We start from the raw sequence: 20,345 nt of genomic DNA, 5'->3' as shown, positions 1-20,345 counted from the left end.
CCCTCCCCTCGGTAATTACCTCTTTTCTCTGTGGTGACCACCAGCGCCTCTGCTGCCTCGCCCCAGCCCTTTCGGGTCTGTGCCGTGATACGGAAGAGGTAGGTGGACTCAGGTCTAAGACTGGTAGCAGTAAACTGGCGTGCGCTGGGGTTGAGCACTTCCACGCTGGCAGAGTTAGCAGTCGAGGTGTTGAGACGGTGGGTGATCTGGTATGCTGCGTACAGGTGAAATGCTGGATAGTTTGAAAATGCCTGGGACAACTGTCCCACAAGCCTATCTTTTTGCAGTGAAAGGGGACGCTGCCGTCCAAAGAGCAGTATTTTAAACTTAAGTAGCTTTAGGAGAGGATGTCCATGGATCTGAGGTGGGATGGTCTCTACTCTTACGCATCCAGAACTCCCATAATTCCTCTGGTGACAGCAACTGACATCCAACATGGCAGGCAACACTCGGGTCTACAGTCTCTGTGGGGAGGCTAGCTGCTTACCTAGAATGATCCCATTGGGAGCAGCAGGTGGCTGCCAGATTAGCCGAACAGAAGTGGTTCTCACTTCAGGGAAGAGAATGCCCACTGGGGGTCCAGGAACTGAAATACAGCAAGACAAGGAGAATGGGTGCTCTGAGGGACGTATCAAGGGACACAGCCACATCCATAGCAAATGCAGAGAATGGAATTTACACAGAAATCTGTGCATGCACGCATGTGCGCGCGCGCACACACACACACACACACACACACTAGCATGCGACACAAAACTAACTTTGGTTGCATTATTCATTTGTTTGGAGGCTGGGGTTGTGTTGAGTCAAGTTCAGGTGCTGGTATTGCTGATAATAAGGTTTTAAAACGATCACCAATGTACTGTATGCATGTATTTATTTTATTTTTAACATTTATAAAGCACCCTTCCTCTCTTCCCACAAGGGAGTAAATGCAATCTTAAAACCAACAAACAAATTCAGTATAAAAACAATATGATTACAGAGAAAAACACAAATTAAACCATCAACACTTTGATCAGCTGGCCAAATAAAAACACAATATTCAATTCTGCTTAAAGAGGAATTAAAATACTTTAAAAATTCTAAGGTAGTAACTTGTCAAAATTCTTTGACAAGAATAAGCATTTTAATTTAGCATTGAAATGAAAGCTTCTTTGGGACTGCATTCCAAATTCAGGGCACCACCACAAAGAAGTCTCTCTCTTTGTAAATTTCTAGGATAAGTCTCTGCTGATGGTATTTTGGAAAAATATAATCTACAGATCTGATGTTGTGCAGTGCCTAAAGGCCTGTATTTAGGCCTTAGTTCTAATCTTGCTTCTGCAGATGGGGATAATAATATTGATCTATCTTGCAGGTTTCTTGTGAGAATTGCAACCAAATAATTAATGTGAATGTGTGAAAACACTATAAATGTGAAGTTCTGCCATTTTCTCAACAAACTGTATTAATAATGTGTGGTTAAATTTATCCACAACACAAATTGTGTCTGTTCTGAGGAACGGCCTTTCTTTTTGATTAGCACAGCCTTTGAATACTACATAGATTCCCCCACTGCAAAACTTTCCTTCTTTTCCCTTCCCATTCCCTCTTGCTATAATTGTGGTCGGCAGGCCCGTGGTTGTTGGACACCTACCATCATCCAGGGTGCGTTCAAGGATAGGCGGATTGCTGGGCACGCCGTCACCAATGCGAGTGAAAGCCAGCACCCGGATCTCATAGAGGACATACTTGCCCAAGCCTGTGAGCTGAGCGCTTCGCGAAGCATTGCCTTCCACCAGCCAGAACTGGGCCCTCACATCTGAATCCTTTTCCTTGTACATAACCTAAAAGAGAAGAGACACAAACGGTCCCGGTGAAGGAAAGGCACTGGGTCTCCCTTCTTCAGTCCCTTCATTATTGCTCAGGGGAAGGCCAACCACTGGGAAGGAGGCCTCTGTCTTACAGAGCTGCTGAGGTGCAGCCCCTGTGTGTGGAAAGGCTGTGAAAGGAAGGCATTTGCCAAGTGGCTGCGGCTTACGACGGGACTGGAGAAACGGAACAGAGTGGAGAAGGGGGGAAACTGGACAGAAGCAAAAGGGAGGATATCGAGGCTGACATCAAGGCATGGTCAGGCACTGGATACAGTGACAGGAGAGTCCTGAGATGGCTGCTCCTCTTAACCACTGCAAGCATTTTGCTCCAGATCTGGTGGTGAGCAGCAGCAGCAGCAGATTTCACTGACGCGTTGCTCCCCAGCTCACTGTTTCTCAAACTCCTAATGGCAACCATGATGAGAAAGAGAGTGAGGAGCAGGAAGAGCTGAGACCATGGCCGTGAGAAGACAGCTAAACCAAGGGAGGGGGCCTACTGAAGCTGGCCAGCCCAAGGTCCCTCTAACGCCTCAGGATGTGAGGGTAGCTGTGAAGAAGGGTGGAGAAGGACACATTGCTTGCATTGTGAGGCCCATCTCTGGGGACAATAACAATTATAGGGATAAAAATGCTCACTATTGTGACTGTTTTGTCCCCTCTACTTCAGAAATATGCCTATTCTGGTAAACATCGGATACTCTGGGCTTGGGTTCTTGTGGGTGTGGTGACGAGGAATTCACCGCTGTGGAGTGACTTCAGAGTCACACTGTGTAAAGGTGGGTTAACTTGGAGTCCTGTACCGAGCAAGGGGTTGGATCGAGTGCCCCTCTAGCCCCGTCCAACTCTACTACTCTATGACTCTAAAGTGCAGGAACTGGGAGAGTGCATCTTGCTGCCATGTTGGAGAGTCAAGCGTGCATCCTTCAGCCTGGGGGCCACCACGAGGTACTCTGAACCACAGATATGAGACACAGCATGATGTGACGCCCAGTCATGAAACCCCCGCCTCAAAGTTTACCTGAAGGTGATTTTTTTATTTTTTTGGTGCCAGGTGAAGAATGTAAAAATATTTTCCCCCAGGCTTTCTGATGGGTTATAATAAAATACTGTGGTGTGCAGGGTCAAGGCACTGCAGAAGACAGTGAGGCTTGATTCGGAGTGAGGGAGCACTTGAGGAGCACCAATTAATCTGGGAGTTTGGAAGGTGGTGAAAGAGAGGAGGCTAGCAGGCTGAGGAGGGGTTGGTGCTTTTAGTGCTTACCTTGTAGCCCAGGACAAGCCCATTCCGGTCGGCTTCAGGGATCTCATTCCACCGCACCAGCATTGAGGTGGAAGTGGTAGCCAGGGCTGACACATTGGTGGGCCCAGATGACGGCACTGTGTGCACAAAGAGAAGGGAGTCTGTGCTGAACGGACAAGCTCCTCTGAGATGGTTCTGTAATAGACGACCCGCAGCCCAGAACTCCACACACAAAGTTCCAGGCAGGCAGATGGGCAGAGCCCTGCGCAACTGTTTCAAGGCCTAGTGGTAGGGCTGGGGGTGGAGAGAATACCTGACTCCCGGGTTCGCCCCACCACCGTCTGGCTCCATGGGCCAGGCCCGATGGCATTGAAGGCCTGCACCTGCACACGGTACTCCGTCCATTCCTCCAGGTCTTCAATGGTGAATTCACGCTCCACACGGTCATGGATGGTGTTGGTCAAGGTCCGGCTGCGACCGTCTAAGCGTGAGTAACGCAACCGGTAACCCACAGACTCAGGGCTGCCATTGTACTCTGTCTCTGGCAGGGGCTGGCAAAAACAAAAAGGGCATACTTGTTGGCCTCTCTCTCTCTCTCTCTCTCTCTCATTCTGTGTTTTACCACATTTGCCTGCTGCCTCTGTATCCTGGCAAAACCACCCATGTACAACCCACAGTTTTGGGTTCACAAGTAACAACATCCTATCGTTTAGACAACCAAGAATGCACGACCCAGTCATGGATTCTCTTCCTGGGTTGTCCATTATTAAGAAACCATGGTTTGGAGTGCAAACATGTTCATACATCATGACAACCCAGGATTTAACCACCACACTGTAGATTAGCATGAAGTTTGAACAGGGTAAATGCATTCGGAAAGAGAAGGCAATACAACACTGACTTTCCTGTTCAAATGTCAAATAACAATAAAAAACTATCATTGCAGTGGACTTTTCTGCCTTAACATATATAGAACAGAGGCCTTTCTGGACCCCCCATGCCGCAGATGAGAAGGGGCAGCAATGGATCTCCAGCTAGCCATTCCTGATCAAGACCAATTCTGGCTCAGGGCTGCTGAGAACAGGAGCCTGACAACATCTAGAGGGCCACATGTTCCTCACTTGTGCATAGTCACACCCTCCTTTCTTCCAACTCCTGTCTCATCATCCTGGGCCTACAGATAATTTATGTCTGAACAGTAAGCTACAATTCCTGAAAAGCCTTGCAGAAGCAGAGCAGGAAGTTTCTTGTCCAGTATGAGGTGATGCCACTGCGGGCAGGATCACAACTCCACTTCCAGTTTGGTTTCAGGTGGAATCTGGGGGCATCTCTGTCTGATCTTAGCAGTCCTTCCCTTGTTTAGTGCTGCTGCTGATGCCCTTGGCAGTGGTAGGAATGGCTCTGGTCAGAGCTTGTGCCATGAGGGAGTTCTCATTTTTGCTGGAGAAAGTAAGATCTGAGTAGTTGCAGTGATTCAAAATAGTTTGTATTATCATGTTGCGGGTGACACATCAGCCCTATCCACAGTGAGAGAGTAGAGCGGCCCCTACCTTTGAGCAGGTCTATCTTGTTGAAAGATGATGGGAGTGTGGTCCCATCTTCTCCACATACCTGCTCCTTGTAGATCTATGCCCAGCATCTAATCCTTCCTTGACTGAAGCTGCTAGCCCCCTCTGACTGCCTTCATTCTTCAGGATTTCAGATCTATCTTATAAGATTTTGCAACAGGTAAACACTGCTAGGGAGACTGATCCTTGGTGGTCTGGTTTAGCCCCCACTCTGCTTCATTCCTCCCTGGGTTCCTCCTTCTAGAGACGATTATCGGGCCGAGTGCCTCCTTATGCCACTGCTCACCATCCATCGCAGCCAGAGGCTGGTTTCGCTGGCTGTTCTCAGTGTAATATTGGCAGGAGATACATCAGGCGGGGCCTGCAAGGTCTGGATCCTGCGGGAAGGAAGACTGGGTGGACTGGTGCCTACGATGTTCACTTGCCGCATGCGGAAGCTAGAAGTAGAAAGGAACAAAGGAACAAGACTGATGTTGGGAAAGAGAGTGAGGCGCCAAAAGAAAGCATCTTTCTACCATAACCACAGACTCTGAACTTGCTCTGAGTGGCCTCAGAGGTGCTTTCACTTCCCCCCTTCCTTTTTATTTCAACACAAGAGTTCTCAAGTGCATCGTTATCACCTCCACTAACATATAAACATGGCTTTATTAGGCCCTCTCGGATCAACCCAGGGCTCTTTGAATGTTCTTATGGAAGTCTAGCAGCAGAATCAAACTGCTTGCATGTTATCAGTATCTCTCCCCTCTGCCCCGACCCAACACCAACCTGTAATGTGTGTAGGGATTGAGGTTGGGAACCTCCATGGAGCGGGCATCTGGCTCATTAGACACCTGATGGATGAGGGTCCACTCCTCACTCTCACCAGTCTGGCCAACCTGGGGGCAAATCAGGCAATGAGAAGGACTGGGGCAGTGCTGTCATTCTGTAGGCCATGAATCGCTTCTCCTCCTCCAGTTTTGTAAAAATGTGGTTGCCGAAGCTATAGTTTGCCGTTTGCTGTTCTTAGACACTGAGAAGCAGGTCAACTTTTGTAGCATAAATACATATTTTGGCAAATTATAAAAAAGTTCACAGAAACCCCATCACTGTGGGGGTTTCACTTTTAGGAGTTGCCATTTTATGATGTCTTATTCTGTTTTCATGACTATTCACTGAAGTTGGTGGCTGCTTTTCTGTGGGAAAACTATGTACAGAAAGACATCGTCCAGTACGCACACAAAAATACAAAAGAGAAATATAAATTGAACACACTGTATACAAGGGGGCATCATAGCAATATGCTGACATCCTTTTGTGAAAATAACCACAAAACCTTCCCCCAGTTTCTGAGATTTCACCAGCCACGGCACGGATCTTTTAAAACCTATATTTGCAGCAAGTACAAAATTATTTTTTAAAATTGAAGGTCACATTCTCAAGATGACAAATCTGCTCCAGTGTCAAATTCTGTGCTTACCCAGTGCAATTGTGGACTATACAAAGTCCTGACTAGGGTGCCTATTTTCTGTTATTCTTTACTTACTGTTTTCTCTGCTTTAAATTGCTGCGTTCTTCTCTTCCTCCTTGTCCTCTGCCACTGCAGTTCTTAAAACATTTACATTTCCTAACATTTAGCAAAGTTCATGCATGCAAAGAATGGAGAACATTGCTTTTATCATGTCACAGAGTTAACGCATAGCCTGTCCGCACAGCGACTTCTTCAGTATAGCAGTTGCTATCTTAAGGATTAGAGAAGGGTTGAAATAGAGAGCTTTCTCTGCTATGGACCTTTTCCACAACAAAATAAGCGCTGGCTGAAGCCTCACCTGTGCTTCTACCTGCCACCTGGAAATTGATGTCTTGCCATCATAACCTGGACGGAACTGAAGAGTGACTGAGCGGGGACCAATGTTGGAGATACCCAGGTTAGTAGGGGGCCCAGGGAGTTCTGTGAACAAGGAGAGAGCAAAGATGGCAGTCACTTATCTATAGCTCAAGGAAGATGCACATTGTCCCAGCTCTTCCTTGCCCTTCACACAAATGCATTCTGTTCAAAGCCTGTTCTGAAGAGGAAATTTCCATTGAATAGGCCTCAGGCTTCCCCAGCCTGGTGCCCTCCACATGGTTTAGACCTGAACTCTGATCAGCCCCTGCCAGGATGGCTAGTGGTTGGGAATGCTGGGAGTTGTTGAAAACATCCAAAGGGTAACAGGTTGGGGAAGGAAAGGTCCTAATAGAATAACCTAAAAGGAAAGTATCACTTGATTATGTTAACTGTAGTGTATTATGAACAGGCAGTAGCTGGAGAGACAGAAGCACTTTTGCACTATACCAAAAATGTATTAATGATAAAAATATTCACAACCAACATAGATTTAAAAAGTTGCACATGCCACTTGTATAAATGAAGATTAATGTCTGAGAGATAAGAAAGCCCACTATACTCAGATACATATATCAGGTAGGTTTTGCTTTCCTGATCAAGAAAAAAAAAGATATTTTAGTTCTTGTACACCCCTTTGCCCAACCTGCAGTCCCATGCCCAAGTATAGCCATCACTGATACTTCAGATATAAATTAAGCAAACCCTAAAGGGAGGGATCGCTGCCTCCCAAAGTTCCTGAAGGTTCAAGGAAAGAACCACTGCTATGGAATAGTCTGAAAAAGATGCTATTCAAATCGAGACCTTTTTATCCTTCCACAACACAGCAATGGCTTCTGTGCTCTCTTTTTCCATGCTGTAAAAAAGCAGCATGTGTCATTCTGCATTATCTTCATGGGGCCTGGCTCTATCTTACATGCTTAGATGTGTGACAAAACCAGAAATGCTGCATCAGGAGGAGGTGATTTGGAGCGAAGAGCTGGCGTATGGGGGCACTTCACACCATTGGTTGCCAGCTGTGTCTGTGTCGTGTGTGGCCTCCCCTGCACACCCCCCTGCTGGTTATGATTTCTCCCATGCACTGCCAAGCGCAAGGCAAGTTCTGAAGGGGTCATAAGGCAAGGGGGAGCGTGTTCTGTGGAAGGCAGAACAGGAGAGACAACATGAGAGCATGGTTTTGAGAGGACAAACAGCTAACAATGAAAGAACGGCGTTCTGAAGTTCTTAGAGATGGCCCTGAAAGCAGACAACTAACAAAGGCTACTAGTTATGAAGATTCCAGGATCAGAGGAAGCATTTCTTTGAACACCAGCTGCTGGGGAACGACAGCAGGGGAGGGCCATCGCCCCCATGTTTCCAGAGGCACCCTTAGTTGGCCACTGTGCAGTCAGGAAAATGGATAGTGTGATCCAGCAGGGCTCTTCTTGCAAGCAGACCTTCCCTCCTGTATCTCCCGTTTCCCACTCCATAGGAAAAGTAACGATTTGGAGTTTATTTGGGATGCAGTATTATTTATTTATTTATTGCATGTCTGCAGTGCCCACAGCTCCCAGGGTGATTTACAAAATTGGAAATACCATATTTAATATAAAACACATATAAAAGAAACATATAATAAAAACACAACAATCCCAATAATAAATACCATAATACACTAAAGCATAATACAGAATCCTACCACCACCATTGCAGTTAAATCTCATTCAGAGGTGTGGCAAAACAGGAGCATAAAAATCTAAATGTTAAAATACTGGGTAAATAAAAAGGTTTTCACCGAGCACCAAAAGGAACAGAGAATGGGCTCCAGGTGCACCTCTTTGGGGAGCTGATTCCACAAAGGAGGTGCCACAGCCCAGAAGGCCTTTTCCTAGTGGCCACTCTCCTTGCTTCCTTTGGAGGGGGCTCTCTCTCAGGGTTTGGGCAAGCACACACGGAAGAAGGCATTCCTTCAGACAGCCTGGCCCCAACCCATTTAGGGCTTTGAATGTTCATGTCAGCACTTTGAATTGGGCCCAGACTTCAGACAGTAATTGACGGAGGACTGGTGTAATGTGTTCATATCAGTCATCCCTGTACTGCTCCTTTTTTAAAGCCAAAAATTCTCAAGCATAAAGGGACGAATCCAAATAACCTTAACTCCATCCAACAGTGATGTGAGGGAGAGGAACTGGAGAACAAGGGGAGTTGGACTCGATGGCCTTATAGGCCCCATCCAACTCTACTATCCCATGATTCTCAGTGGCCCACACGGTGGCAGATTCATGATGCATTGTAAGACTGCCTCATCCTTGGATTAGCCCTGACGACGACTCAGGATTCAAAACAAATATTTGAAGTGATTCAAGTATTCATCAAATTCAAAACTCCCATCTCATGAAAGTCACAAGGAGAGCCGATAGTGCTTTCTGTAATTTCATATTCATTACTTTGATGTTTGTTAATTTAATAATGCTGAAGCTTGTGAAAGCGTGGTTGTTGTCAGATTGTGAGGGGCATGTTATCTGTCTGCACAAATGAGACCCACACTTGAATTAATTGAATTACTCAAAAGGACAAATATTGAAACTAATTGAGTTTGGCAAAGTCAAAGTTCACGCAAGCAAACTGAATTAAATCAAATATGGAGAATGATCTGTTCATGAAGATGCATCTTCAAAACTCTGTTCATGAGGGCTTGACAAAGCAAGATGTAAATCTATCTTTAGTAGGGGGACCTCTTACAAAAGAGCAGTCCTTGTTCCAATTAATATTCCTAATACCTGAGATATGGTTTGGTGCTTGAAGGTTAGGGAAACAGCAGAAATATACAGAAAAGGGCTTCAGATGATAAGATCCATAGTGGCTGCCCTCCCCGTCTTACGTGCACCAAAGAAAAGCTCTGTTTGTTGAGTGACTCTGCCTAAAGCCCCTCACAGGTTTGGCTAAGAGATCAGGTGAAGTACAGATGGAAATTCTTCCTGTGAATAATTAAGCCAAGTTGGGGCACTCAGAATGAAATCTGCATATTTACTCCCAATCACTCATCCCAAGACTTTGCTTCACGTCAGCCAGGGCAGGGCTAGATAACTTGCGGCTGCACAGATTTGGAACTACAACTCTCATCAGCCCTCACCACTCGCTATGTTGCTTAGGGCTGATGGGAGTTACAGTCCTGCAACATCTGAAGGGTCACATGTTGCCCAGCTTTGACCTGCTGCCTGGTTCCATGTCCAAGGGAGCGAAAGGTCATCATTTCGGAGAAACGGGCTTCCTTCACCATGGGCACCCACAGCTCAGGAGCCAAGAAAATCCAATTGCAACACACCAGGATTAACAGTACAGGCAATCAAAGCAAGAGCAGGAGTGCTGATCTTGGAAACCCCATTTATTTATGAATGAAGAGTCACAGCCTTTCTGCACAATCTGACACTCAAATCACAGTTTGACTTATGCACAGTTCCCCTACTAGATATTGTGGGAGAGGACTAAGAATAACCTTGCTGCTTCTTCCCACCCTATTTTAGAAAATAGCCCCAATAAAGGAGAAGTTTACTGCATGGTCGCCAAAAAATTCTGCTTCCCTCACAAATAAAGATTCACCAAATATCACGGAAGGATTTGATTAGACTTCTGAATAAAACACATTGTCTGAATCATGATCACCTTTGATGCAGTATTTATAAAGCTTGAGCACACTGGGTTATTCAATAAATTCATATCTGTGCTATAGTGAATGTGATTCTACATATGCTGTCCTACTTAGCAGACTCTGCTTTTCACTAAATTGTCTACAGGAGTGTTCAAATATGTATCCATATACGTGACATGAAAACCCATCAACCACAGTGCAGTTGCAAGAGAAGGGCCAAAGCTGCAGCACCCCTTGCCGGTCCCTATACTTCCTGCAAGGGAGGAACGTGGGAAGCTGGCTTATACCTTGGGCCAGCTTGCCCAGCACTGCTAACCCTGACTGACAGTGGCTCTCTGTTTCAGGCAGGATTCCCACCCCCACCCCCCGCCCTACCTGGAGATGCCCAGGACTGAACCTCTATAAAGCACATGCTCTGCCTCTGAACTGCACCCTCTCCTAATTACTCTGCTTCAGGAAGTGCCTGTAAGACAAGCTTACCTGGAGGAACCCCAGAGGAAATGGTGGAAGAGGAAACCTGTCCTTGTCCTTTGGAGGTCATGGCTGCCACTTCGATGGTATAGGTGGTGAGGGCAGTGAGGCCCGTGACACGGTATTCCAGTGTGACATTGGGCAGGTAATGTGTCACCCGCGTATTGGTGCGGTTATATTCCTCCCAGGAGATACGGTAGCCTAAGAGAACCCAACACAGGCATATGAAGCGACACGACTTTTACTTGTACTTAGGGCTCAAAGCAAGCAAGTCTAACTAATTTTGTGGCCATAAGTTAGAGTTTTAGGCCTTATCAGCTGGCCTTTGGGGCTTCTGGTTTATGCTGCCTTAGCATGTCCACGGATTCATCAAGCTTCTTTGAAATCTGTGCACTACAAAGCAAGCAAGCTCTAGGAAGCTTAAGACAAATGGACGCCATCATTTTAGTTCCCGTAGTGTTCCTGATGCAGAGTGGAAGCCAATGTGGCTTCTAGGCTAGGATCTAGTTTTGTGTCTCTGCAAATAACAGTACAGTTCTGAAGACTCTCATTGCCCCTGGAGAAGCTTGCTTAAGTAGTGGAGGGACGACGACATAAAGAGCAGAATTGTCCCAGGTGGGAAATGTCCCTTACCTGTCAGAATGCCATTCTTTTCCAGAGGTTCTTGCCAGCTGACCTTCAGAGATGTGTCTAGGATCTCACTGAAGCTGAGGTGTCCCACCAGACCCGGAACTAGCCAAACAAACAAACAGACAATCCCACCACCCAGAAAGTTACAACAGGACAAACACAAAAGGGGTCTAACAAAGAGCGTGCTGCTCGCTGACTCTTCCCAGGGAAACACATTCCAAGGCCCTGTGATGGGGCTCTGCAAATCACGCACGACTGCAGCAGACACAGCCAAGCCGCAGCCAGGGGGCCTGCAAGCAGCACTGCAGTCCCAGCAGTGAAGTGTCTGGCCCTATCATGGAGGCAGTAAACCTGCTCAGACCTCCAGAATGGAAGATGCTGCTTAACTCACGCCGAGCAGTGTGTGTTGTGTGGACCCCAGAGTTTCATGGACATACAGGAACCCAAGAGCTGTGCCTGTGCCCAGCTCCAAAGGGAAGGGCCGTACCATCCTCATGGGTGCGCACCAGCTGGGGTGGGCTGCGGGGTCCGTCGCCTGGTGTGGTGAAACACAGTACGGAGGTGAAATACTCGGCAAACTTCTTGAGGCCGGAGATGTAACCCACGTGGACATTGTCCTGGAAGTTGGGCCGCACTGTCACCACCGTCATCTCTTCTTCTTGGGCTGGCTCCCAGGCAATCAGCTAAGGGAAAACAAGCAACATTGTGGTTTGAACATGAAGAAGCAGTGGAAGACTATCTGTTGTAGAGATCTTACTTTCTCTTGATATGTCTTCTGTGTGTGTGTGTGTGTGTGTGTGTGTGTGTGTATGTATGCGCATATTTATAGGTTGTCTATAACTACTGAGGCCTTCCTAGGAGGCTTACAATAAATTATTGTTTTAATTTATTTTTTCCTGCTGAAAATTGCCCAGAGAGCTTTGGCTGCAGGCAGTACAGAAATGAGATACAAAATAAAAATAAAATAGTAATAAAGACAAGTGAGAGTGAGTCAGGTGTGCATGTGACCTTTAAGGTATGTGTGAATGCAGTTGCTATTTGGCTGGCCTTTCTGTTCTAACTGTTTTTAATTTACACCTTGTTATAGGAAAATGTGAAAAACGAGCAACAGCAGGGCACTTTTCTCTGACAAAACTGACATAGCATTTTGAAACCCCTAATTACTTAAGCTCATTCTTATTTGTCTGGCTGTTTAAGTCTTTTCCAAGTGCTGCCAGCCACATCTCAGCTTCATGGTGAGAACAGAAAGTGGCTTGAGCATCATCCTGGAACAAGAAAGAGATAGTCTGTGAGTCACTGAACCTGCAGGCAAAATAGTAGGGCAAAAAAAGAGGAGATACTAGTCTCGATTTAGAAACTCCCAGGTGGTAAAAACAATTGATTGCATCCCTCAGCAAGCTGTGCCAGCTAATTAAGTGAGATCTAGGAAGGTCTGGAATTAGGGTATTGGGTTTACCCCCTTCCCTTCTTAAATTTAAGAAGCTCAGAGCAGCTTGCACAGGCCTATCAGTATTTCTCACTTCCTGACATTGATCAGGTCCACACTTTCCTAGCTTCAACAATGCTATAGCATTGGGTGGCCTTGCACTGAAAGGCTGATGATTTGTGAGGCTGAGTCTGCCACTCCTGGAGCCTTTCTTGTTTTCTGCCTCAGTACACAGACACTGAGCATTTGTCACTGCTTGCTTCGGATTCTCCTTGATCTAAGCCAAGCTGCCTTTACCTCTTCCCTAGCAAGGCAACCTAAGTACCTTAGCAGAGCGATCCTATACATCACTTGCAGCAGCTAAGGGGCTATGCTGGAAGCCCTGCTATGCATGCTGCCACCGTGACAACGGCACCAGTGGAAAAGCTAAAATGGAGCAGGGAAGGGACATGTTTAGTTCACATCCCATATGGAGCATGTCCCCAGCAGGGGCAGAACCATACTCAAGCTTTTCACTTGCTACAAGGAATTTTCCTCCCATGGAGGGCAGTGGGAAGGAATGCTTCCTTTAAAAAAAAATCCTCTTCCATAGCAATGGCTTCGGCCATGTTGCTACAGGAAAGCATACGATACGGCACATCAGCACCCACTCACAGCACACCACCACCTCACAGAGGCACACTAGGCACAAGAAGGTAGGGCACAAGGATATGGGGCTATGACTGGGTGCAGCCAGTCCCTGGATCAGCCTCTGAGGGGTGAGCAGGGAGGCTGAGGGCCTTGGAATGAGCGATGCCTCCACTGTCAACTCACTCATCTTCCCTGGGCTGGGAGGCAGAAGGCTCTCAGGGCCTACAAGTGAGGTGGCTGCCAAAGCAAGGTGGCAGCCAGTTGGAAGGTAGAAAGGGCACAGTGATGAGAGGAAGGAGCCATGAATGTGGCTGGGAGGCCACGTGGTACCCCTGGTCTATCAGACCAATTAGGAGGGGTGGTGTCAGAGATGGATCGGCCGCATTTATTGTCGGTGGGAGGCCAAAAGGAGATGCAAAAACCTGAAGGGAGGCACTCAAACTGAACAAAATGCAAAAAGCGAGCATATTCTTAAGGAAGCTGAAGAGCCAAGCAAGAGCCGGACTACTGAACTAAAGTTCTCAGTTTGAACAACCAACATCTTTGGGAGACCTGCTACATAGTGCTTTCAGGTGCTTTGGCGGATGCAGTGCAGTGCAATTACTTGGGAAGCAAGAGTTTGGAGACTGGAGTCCTAGAGTACCATTGTAAATGTATCTTGCTTGCTTTTCCATGTTTCCTCTCAAGCTCCTGCATACAGAGGACACCGCTGCTCTTGCCCACGGCTTTCCTCTCACACTTGGAAGTGCTGACATGCTTCGGCAGACAAAGGAGAGTTGCCCAGCACTCCGAGTGCTGCAGCAGACAGGGAGATGCTAGGCCTATCAAGGCCTATTCCTCCTTTGCTCGCTGTGTGCTGTATGTACCAACAAAGGTGGATCTCAGACTGGTGGGACTCTCTTAGAGGAGCTGTCACTCCAAAAAACTGGAAGAAGTGCAAGGGTGCAAAGGCATTCCAGGCAATCGGCACATCTTCATCAAGCATGGAGTTGAAATCCAGGGGGCAAGAGACAGGGTGTCAGCCCAAAAGTAGAAGGCAAGGACAAGAAAGCGGTTGGAGCATAGAAGGTCCAGTCAAATCTAGCTCTGTGGCTGATTGAGGTCCAATTAGCTCCTTTCTGCAAGTGCTCTTGTGAATTGGGAGCTGGAACAGGGTGTCTCTGCAGAACAGGCAACCAGGAAAAACTATTAGGCCAGCCCTCTCACGTTTGGTGCACTTCCAATGCTCATAAGGCCTAGGGCTGATGGGAGCTGAAGTCCAAAAATTGGGATGGCACCAGGTTGAGGAAGTCTGGCGTAGGCTCTGGAGGGAAGGGCTCCTGGTTTGTCTTCACAGCACTGACAGGACTCGCACTCCAGGGGGGTTGGCAGGTGCCTGCTGAACACGCCTGCATGCCTGCGTGAGTTTGGCCGGATCTGGAGACATGCGACCACATGCAGATTAATTCTGGGCAGAATCCCTCTTGCACTGTAATTTAGAGGGCTGCTGGAGAGCCACCTGGGGTTTTAACAATCCTCTTCTATGGTTTTCAGCCCCTCTGATCTCTTTCCCTTCATCTGTGTCTCTTCAAAGACATGTAGAAAGAAACTTGCTGGGATTAAAGGCTGCCAATTGTTTCTCTGAAGCAGATACTCTGCATGTATGGAAAGGGCAGAGAATTGGCCATGTGCGGAGGGTGATTTCTTTTCTGCAAGGGACTGGATCTGTAAAACCAGGCTATGTGAGAACCCAATTAAAAAGAAAGCCTGACTAAAAGCAGCCTAATTGCAACCTGGATCTGCCACCAGGCATTTTTCTCTGTGTTTGGAAGCAGAACCCACTTTCTCACACAGAAATGACGGGCTGTCATTTATGCCTGTGGAGAAAAGTCAAGTGCTGCACTTTTATTTATTACATTTTTATCCCATCCTTCCTCCAAGGAGCTCAGGACAGCATAATGAACAAAATTGGATACTCTGCAGAATACTAAATAGATACTCAGTTTGTACTTTCCTGTCTCTTTCTCGGGAAAATGCAGTCCCTTGGTAAGGTGCACACACCCACCTCCCCAGTGACTCCATCTAGCTTTAATGACATAGGATGGGATATATCTAGTTTTTTACTGAAATTGGTTTAGTTGTTTTAATTCCTTTAAATTGTGTATATTGAAATTTTTATGCTGTGTTTTATTGTATTTGTAATTTGTTATTGTACCTTTGATTATGAACTGTTGTAAACTGTCCAGAGAGCTTCAGCTGTTGGGCACTATAGAAACTATAGAAACACAGAGCAATCCTCTGGAAGTCGACTCAGGAATAAGCACCATTACATTCAGATGATGTAAGGTAGAATTTAGGAAGATTCCTAAGCAAGAGCCTAAGCAAGCAAGACATAGGACAGAATCTGAGCGAGGTTCATGCATCCACGGAGCGGTGGTGTTTGCTTGCTTATTTGGCAGACTGTGCTTGGAACGCTAGAGAGCCCCTTCGTTGTCCTGAATTGTTGTGCAAAGTCCACCAGTGCCACATGTGGAAAGAGAACTCTGCTAGCCCAGGGGGCATGCAGGTGAAGTGCACACAGTGGCCTAGCTAGTTCTACCTGCGCAACAATTAGACTCCCTCCCTTCCAGACCCCCATGTGAACGTTTAGTATGGTACAGGCTTGGAACAGAGAGAACGCAGGCCAGAGTCCAGGGAGCTGAGCCAAGAAAATCCCCACCCCCAAGCCAGATTCCTCACACATGGCTAGTGCCTTCCAAGCCAGATTCCAGCCTTCCGACTGAGTGTGCCATGCAAAGCCATCTTGTGGCTTCACCGAATGGCATACCGTAGGAGCTGTCAAGTGGAGGGCCAGATAAGAGAGCTACTACATACATGGTTAATATAAACTCATTTATTTTTAAGCATCTGAAAAGTATTTAGGTATGCTGTTGAAGCTTAAATTGTTCTATTCAGATCCTCTCCTTTATTTGGTGTTGATTAAATATCAATTAACCGGAGGAAAAGGAATAGCTGAGTTTTAATAAGTGTGCGTACTTATCCATCCAAAACAATATTCAACACGGGCTGCTTGATTAACTGATGCTGATAACAATGCATAATCAGCTACTTTGTCGTGGTGTTATATTCAAGGATGTTGCATGTTTAATTGGCATGGTGCAAGATAGCCTATAGCAAGTTAATTAGATACTAATTAGGCCTCCAAAAATACTAATCAAAAATACTAAGTGGCATTTAATAAGTATGTTAAGTATCCTTCTTAACGTTGGTTATCTTGTTTGGCAGCAATTAAACTCTCGAACTTCTTTAGAGTAGATTATGAAACAAGTTTTAATGTTTCAATTCAATTTAATTAATGCAAATTTGAATTAATTACAATACAGAATTGAGCACACAAGGCAAAGCTCTCTTATAAAAGTTATATCTTAGCAAATATATTTTAAGAGACAAGCTTGAAGCAATGATTATAACTGTTTTAATAATAATAAAAAGAATTAAGTAAAGTCTAATTTTAAAGGGGCAGATTATGAAATGGCTGTGAGCTAAGAGGATCCTACAAATCCATAGAAATATGAAATTGCAGCTTAAATACTATTGATTGTATACCATCCACTGGCCCATTAAATCCAAAGTAGTGTTGCTTTGTCAAGAAAAGCATAAACTCTTTTATTTTGAAAGCTGAGTTGCCACATGGGTGCAGTAGCTTCCCTTTACGCATACATCAAAGAGTGACCATTAATAGAGCTGGTTCCCATGAAGACTCCAGTCTAATGCAGCCGCTAGCTATGGAATTGTATAATTTAATTGGTGTTCTGTAGCTAGCTATGGAATGACAGGAAGGGAGACTGGAAGTGAATGCACATTTTAGCAAGCCGATTGACTTTGTGTGGCTGTTTGTAGGGAGTGAGTCTGCCTGCTCTTTTGATGGCTCAGGGAAAAGAGGAACAAAGGGGCTTCACACTCTGTAATAGCTGGATCTTGTGCCCTCTGTAAATCGGCCTGTGACAAGCAAGATAGGAGAGGAGGGAAGACCCCTGTAGGTGAGATGCACAGGCATGCAACAGTAATTGGGTGACCTGGGAACCACCCCATGCAATGACGAACACCCCTAAAACAGCTAGTGAAAGGCGACAGACAGAAGTGCAGACAGTCAACAGCAGGAACACGCAGCCCTTCCTGGGGGAGGCAACAGAGTGACAAACCTCTCGGCCATGAGGGAATTATGAGTAGAGATTCTCATCCCATTTAACTGTCACTTGTGGGGAAGAGAGACACATGGGGCATGTGAAGGTGACACCCAAAATGGCTTATGCGCCTTCTGACCCATTTAGCTTTCCCAAGATGGGATAACTACCCACTAACTGACGTTGAAAGGGCACACAGCCACTCCAGGTCCTTCCACCCGGTGCTTCCTTCTGGAACTCTCTGACAACAGCTGTGCCTCTGCTTCATAACCAGAAGTGTTTGGGCCAAGACAGTAATTCCAGCTTTGGAGGAGAGCTGCCTCCTTCCTCTTCCTCTCCTCTTACCTTGTAGCCTTGGTTGATGCCGTTCACGAACTGGGGGCTGGGAGGGTTCCAGGTGAAACGGATGGTGGTTGAGTTGGTGGCTTCAGCCTGCACGTTGCCCGGAGAGACAGTGGGGACTGCAGGAGGGGAAGTGGAAAGGAGGCACCTCAGCATGAATGGGTGGCGGGGCAGGAAACAGCATGGGAAGAGCCAACATCTCCCTAGCTAGACAACCCCATCCCACCCACTTGGTGCCCATCAACACTGTATTAAGAATTAAGGCTCCAGTGGTGCACAGGTGAAGTGAAATGCTGGCATGTCCCTGTGGCCATGCCCCAAGGAAAGCCCCCAAATGGGGGTCATAGAAACAAACCAGGTCTAACATTTTCATCTCCACCTGCTGTGAGGTGGATGGGTCCCATGGTCCATTCAAGACCAAGCCATGCCAGAACTCTTTTCACTGCAAGGAAGAATGATGCATTGCTGCTGGGACAATTCATTTCTTCCTAGCTACTATAAAGATTGTACTTAAGCTCAGAGGGAACAAGAGATTCACATCTGGGCTAATAAAAAGGGCCAGTGCAGCCAATATGGCTCCTTGTTTCTTGCCATCAGTGTCCTGAACCTTCAATACTGGTTAAGGTCCTGACCCCAAAAGAGGATGCATCTATTCAAGCCATTCACAGCACCCTGCTAATCTTCTTGGGGCCAATCAAGGTATAGCAGAGCCAAATGAATTCAGGGCCCTCCCCTCTTCCTGCCCCCCTCATGTCCCAATGCCAAAACGTACCACCCTGCAGAGTCCACTCAGTGACTTTGGCACTGTAGACACCCAGGCCGGCACTGTTGTATGCAGCCACCTCAATCTCATAGTTGGTCCAAATGATCAGGTCCTCCAGCAGCAGGTTGTTGACTTCAGCACTGGTGATGTTCCTGAACTGGTAGCCGACCGGCAGGCCAGCCAGGCAAAACCTGGGTAAGGGATGACAGGCCAGGCTTCAGGTCAGTAACCCCAATGCCACCTTCAGGGATGTTCCAGCCATGTGTCAACCCTCTGCTTTTCCAATTCCATTCCACGTACTGGGGAGAGGGTTCATGGGATCGTCCCAGTCCAAAGTCTCTTCAGCTGGAGATGGAGCTACCTGACCTTGCACTGAGCCTACCCACCTGATGATGTAGCCCTTGAGGATGCCGTTCTGGTGGTTTTCAGGTGGTGGTTGCCACTGGATCATAATGGACTGGTTGGTGCGGCCACTGGCAATGACATTCTGTGGGGGGGCTGTCGGGGGTTCCTCAGGTAGGGAGACCCTAACGGAGGAGAGGTAACATAGGATACATGTTCTACAGTGGGCCCTGAGCTGAGCTAACGTCATTCAGTTGTGTCAACTAATCCTTGCCAGCTGATGTCAAATCCAGCCATAACATGCTAGGGGCCCAGATGCTGTCCTGTACACAAACATATCCATATCGCATGGTGTGTCCATTTGCTCACCCAGACTTCTTCAGCCATGCTTTGATACACTAAAGGGAGCCACTCTTTCTGGTCATGCTAGGCTCTTTGGGTAGTCATACCACATGGCTCTGGATGTACAATTGACCCTAACCATGAATGTCCCGCCACCCAGCCAAGCCGCACAGACGTGTCAGCCCTTTTTATGCAACCTACCATGCCACAAGGCCACATGTCATGAGTAGAGTAGCTTGCCACCGTTACAGACGCCGTTCTGCCTGCTATGTCAGAGCCAGGGAAAATGCCCACCTACTCATACCATGTGTGGCTTTCTCTCTTGCAAAGGTACACCCTCAGCTCCCTTCCCACCCCCAACCTTTCCAGCCCTCCCACTTGCAAAGAAATCACTCCTGCAGTTGCCCATCCAGGACGGGCCCGCCTCACCTCTCGGTGTCCTTGCTGAACTGGCCTTTGCCCACATCATTGACGGCGCATAGTCGGAACTGGTAGGAGCGGGCAGGAACCAGTCCCCTCACCAGCACTGAAGTCACCTCGGGGTCCACGCTGGCCATGAGCACTGTCCAGGGAGCATCTGTTTAGGCACAGAGAAAAGCAATGCTGGGGAAGGCGATCACAGAGGAATCCGAATGGCCTCCGTTCTCTTGGTGGTTCCCAGTATTCTGGTCCTTGTCCTCTGATAGCCAGCTTTGTCTCAGCAGGAGTCCCATGGACTGGATTTTATCCAGGACGGCCCAAGTTGGAGGAGGAGATCCTCAAACCTGCCAATCTTGCCGAAGGAGTGAAAAGTGCCTCCCTATTCGTACAGCTAGGAGCCCACTCTGCTCCTCACCGCTCTCGAAGCAGCACTGCTATATGGGAGGAGCAGTGCCATTTTCATCCGGGAAGAAATCTATGCGGTCAGAGCTTGGCTGGGGCAGCAGGGTGGAGAGAGGCTGCCCTTTCGGCACTGCAGAGCCCTCTACTGCGACAGGCTCGCTTACGATTCAGCTGCAGTTAGGAGCGTACACAACCTGATATAATGGTGGTGCATGCCTTCAGAACATACCAGCATGTACAGCTGAGGAGCAGTAAATGTGC

At 47.2% G+C, this 20,345-nt stretch overlaps 1 protein-coding gene across 5 annotated transcripts in view; it reads right to left on the bottom strand.

The window, feature by feature from the left end:
- The window catches only part of SDK2 (sidekick cell adhesion molecule 2), a 317,930-nt gene that overhangs the window by 35,586 nt on the left and 261,999 nt on the right, over nucleotides 1–20,345 (bottom strand). For all 5 annotated transcript variants that reach the window (XM_044418964.1, XM_044418963.1, XM_044418965.1 and 2 more), the window contains 15 exons: nucleotides 19,692–19,839; nucleotides 18,965–19,105; nucleotides 18,588–18,769; nucleotides 17,819–17,934; nucleotides 11,742–11,937; nucleotides 11,258–11,356; nucleotides 10,634–10,825; nucleotides 6,470–6,591; nucleotides 5,430–5,539; nucleotides 4,951–5,101; nucleotides 3,410–3,647; nucleotides 3,118–3,233; nucleotides 1,640–1,829; nucleotides 488–586; nucleotides 20–214 (listed from right to left, as the gene is read on the bottom strand). In XM_044418964.1, coding sequence (XP_044274899.1) covers nucleotides 20–214; nucleotides 488–586; nucleotides 1,640–1,829; nucleotides 3,118–3,233; nucleotides 3,410–3,647; nucleotides 4,951–5,101; nucleotides 5,430–5,539; nucleotides 6,470–6,591; nucleotides 10,634–10,825; nucleotides 11,258–11,356; nucleotides 11,742–11,937; nucleotides 17,819–17,934; nucleotides 18,588–18,769; nucleotides 18,965–19,105; nucleotides 19,692–19,839 — 2,295 coding nt within the window. The remainder of the gene's footprint in view (nucleotides 1–19; nucleotides 215–487; nucleotides 587–1,639; nucleotides 1,830–3,117; nucleotides 3,234–3,409; nucleotides 3,648–4,950; nucleotides 5,102–5,429; nucleotides 5,540–6,469; nucleotides 6,592–10,633; nucleotides 10,826–11,257; nucleotides 11,357–11,741; nucleotides 11,938–17,818; nucleotides 17,935–18,587; nucleotides 18,770–18,964; nucleotides 19,106–19,691; nucleotides 19,840–20,345) is intronic.

Source organism: Varanus komodoensis, unplaced genomic scaffold (genome assembly GCF_004798865.1).
Source record: "Varanus komodoensis strain SLA01 unplaced genomic scaffold, ASM479886v1 scaffold96, whole genome shotgun sequence".
Classification (NCBI taxonomy): domain Eukaryota; kingdom Metazoa; phylum Chordata; class Lepidosauria; order Squamata; family Varanidae; genus Varanus; species Varanus komodoensis.
Note: the sequence above shows the minus strand (reverse complement) of the source record. Positions and strands in the feature narration are given on the sequence as shown.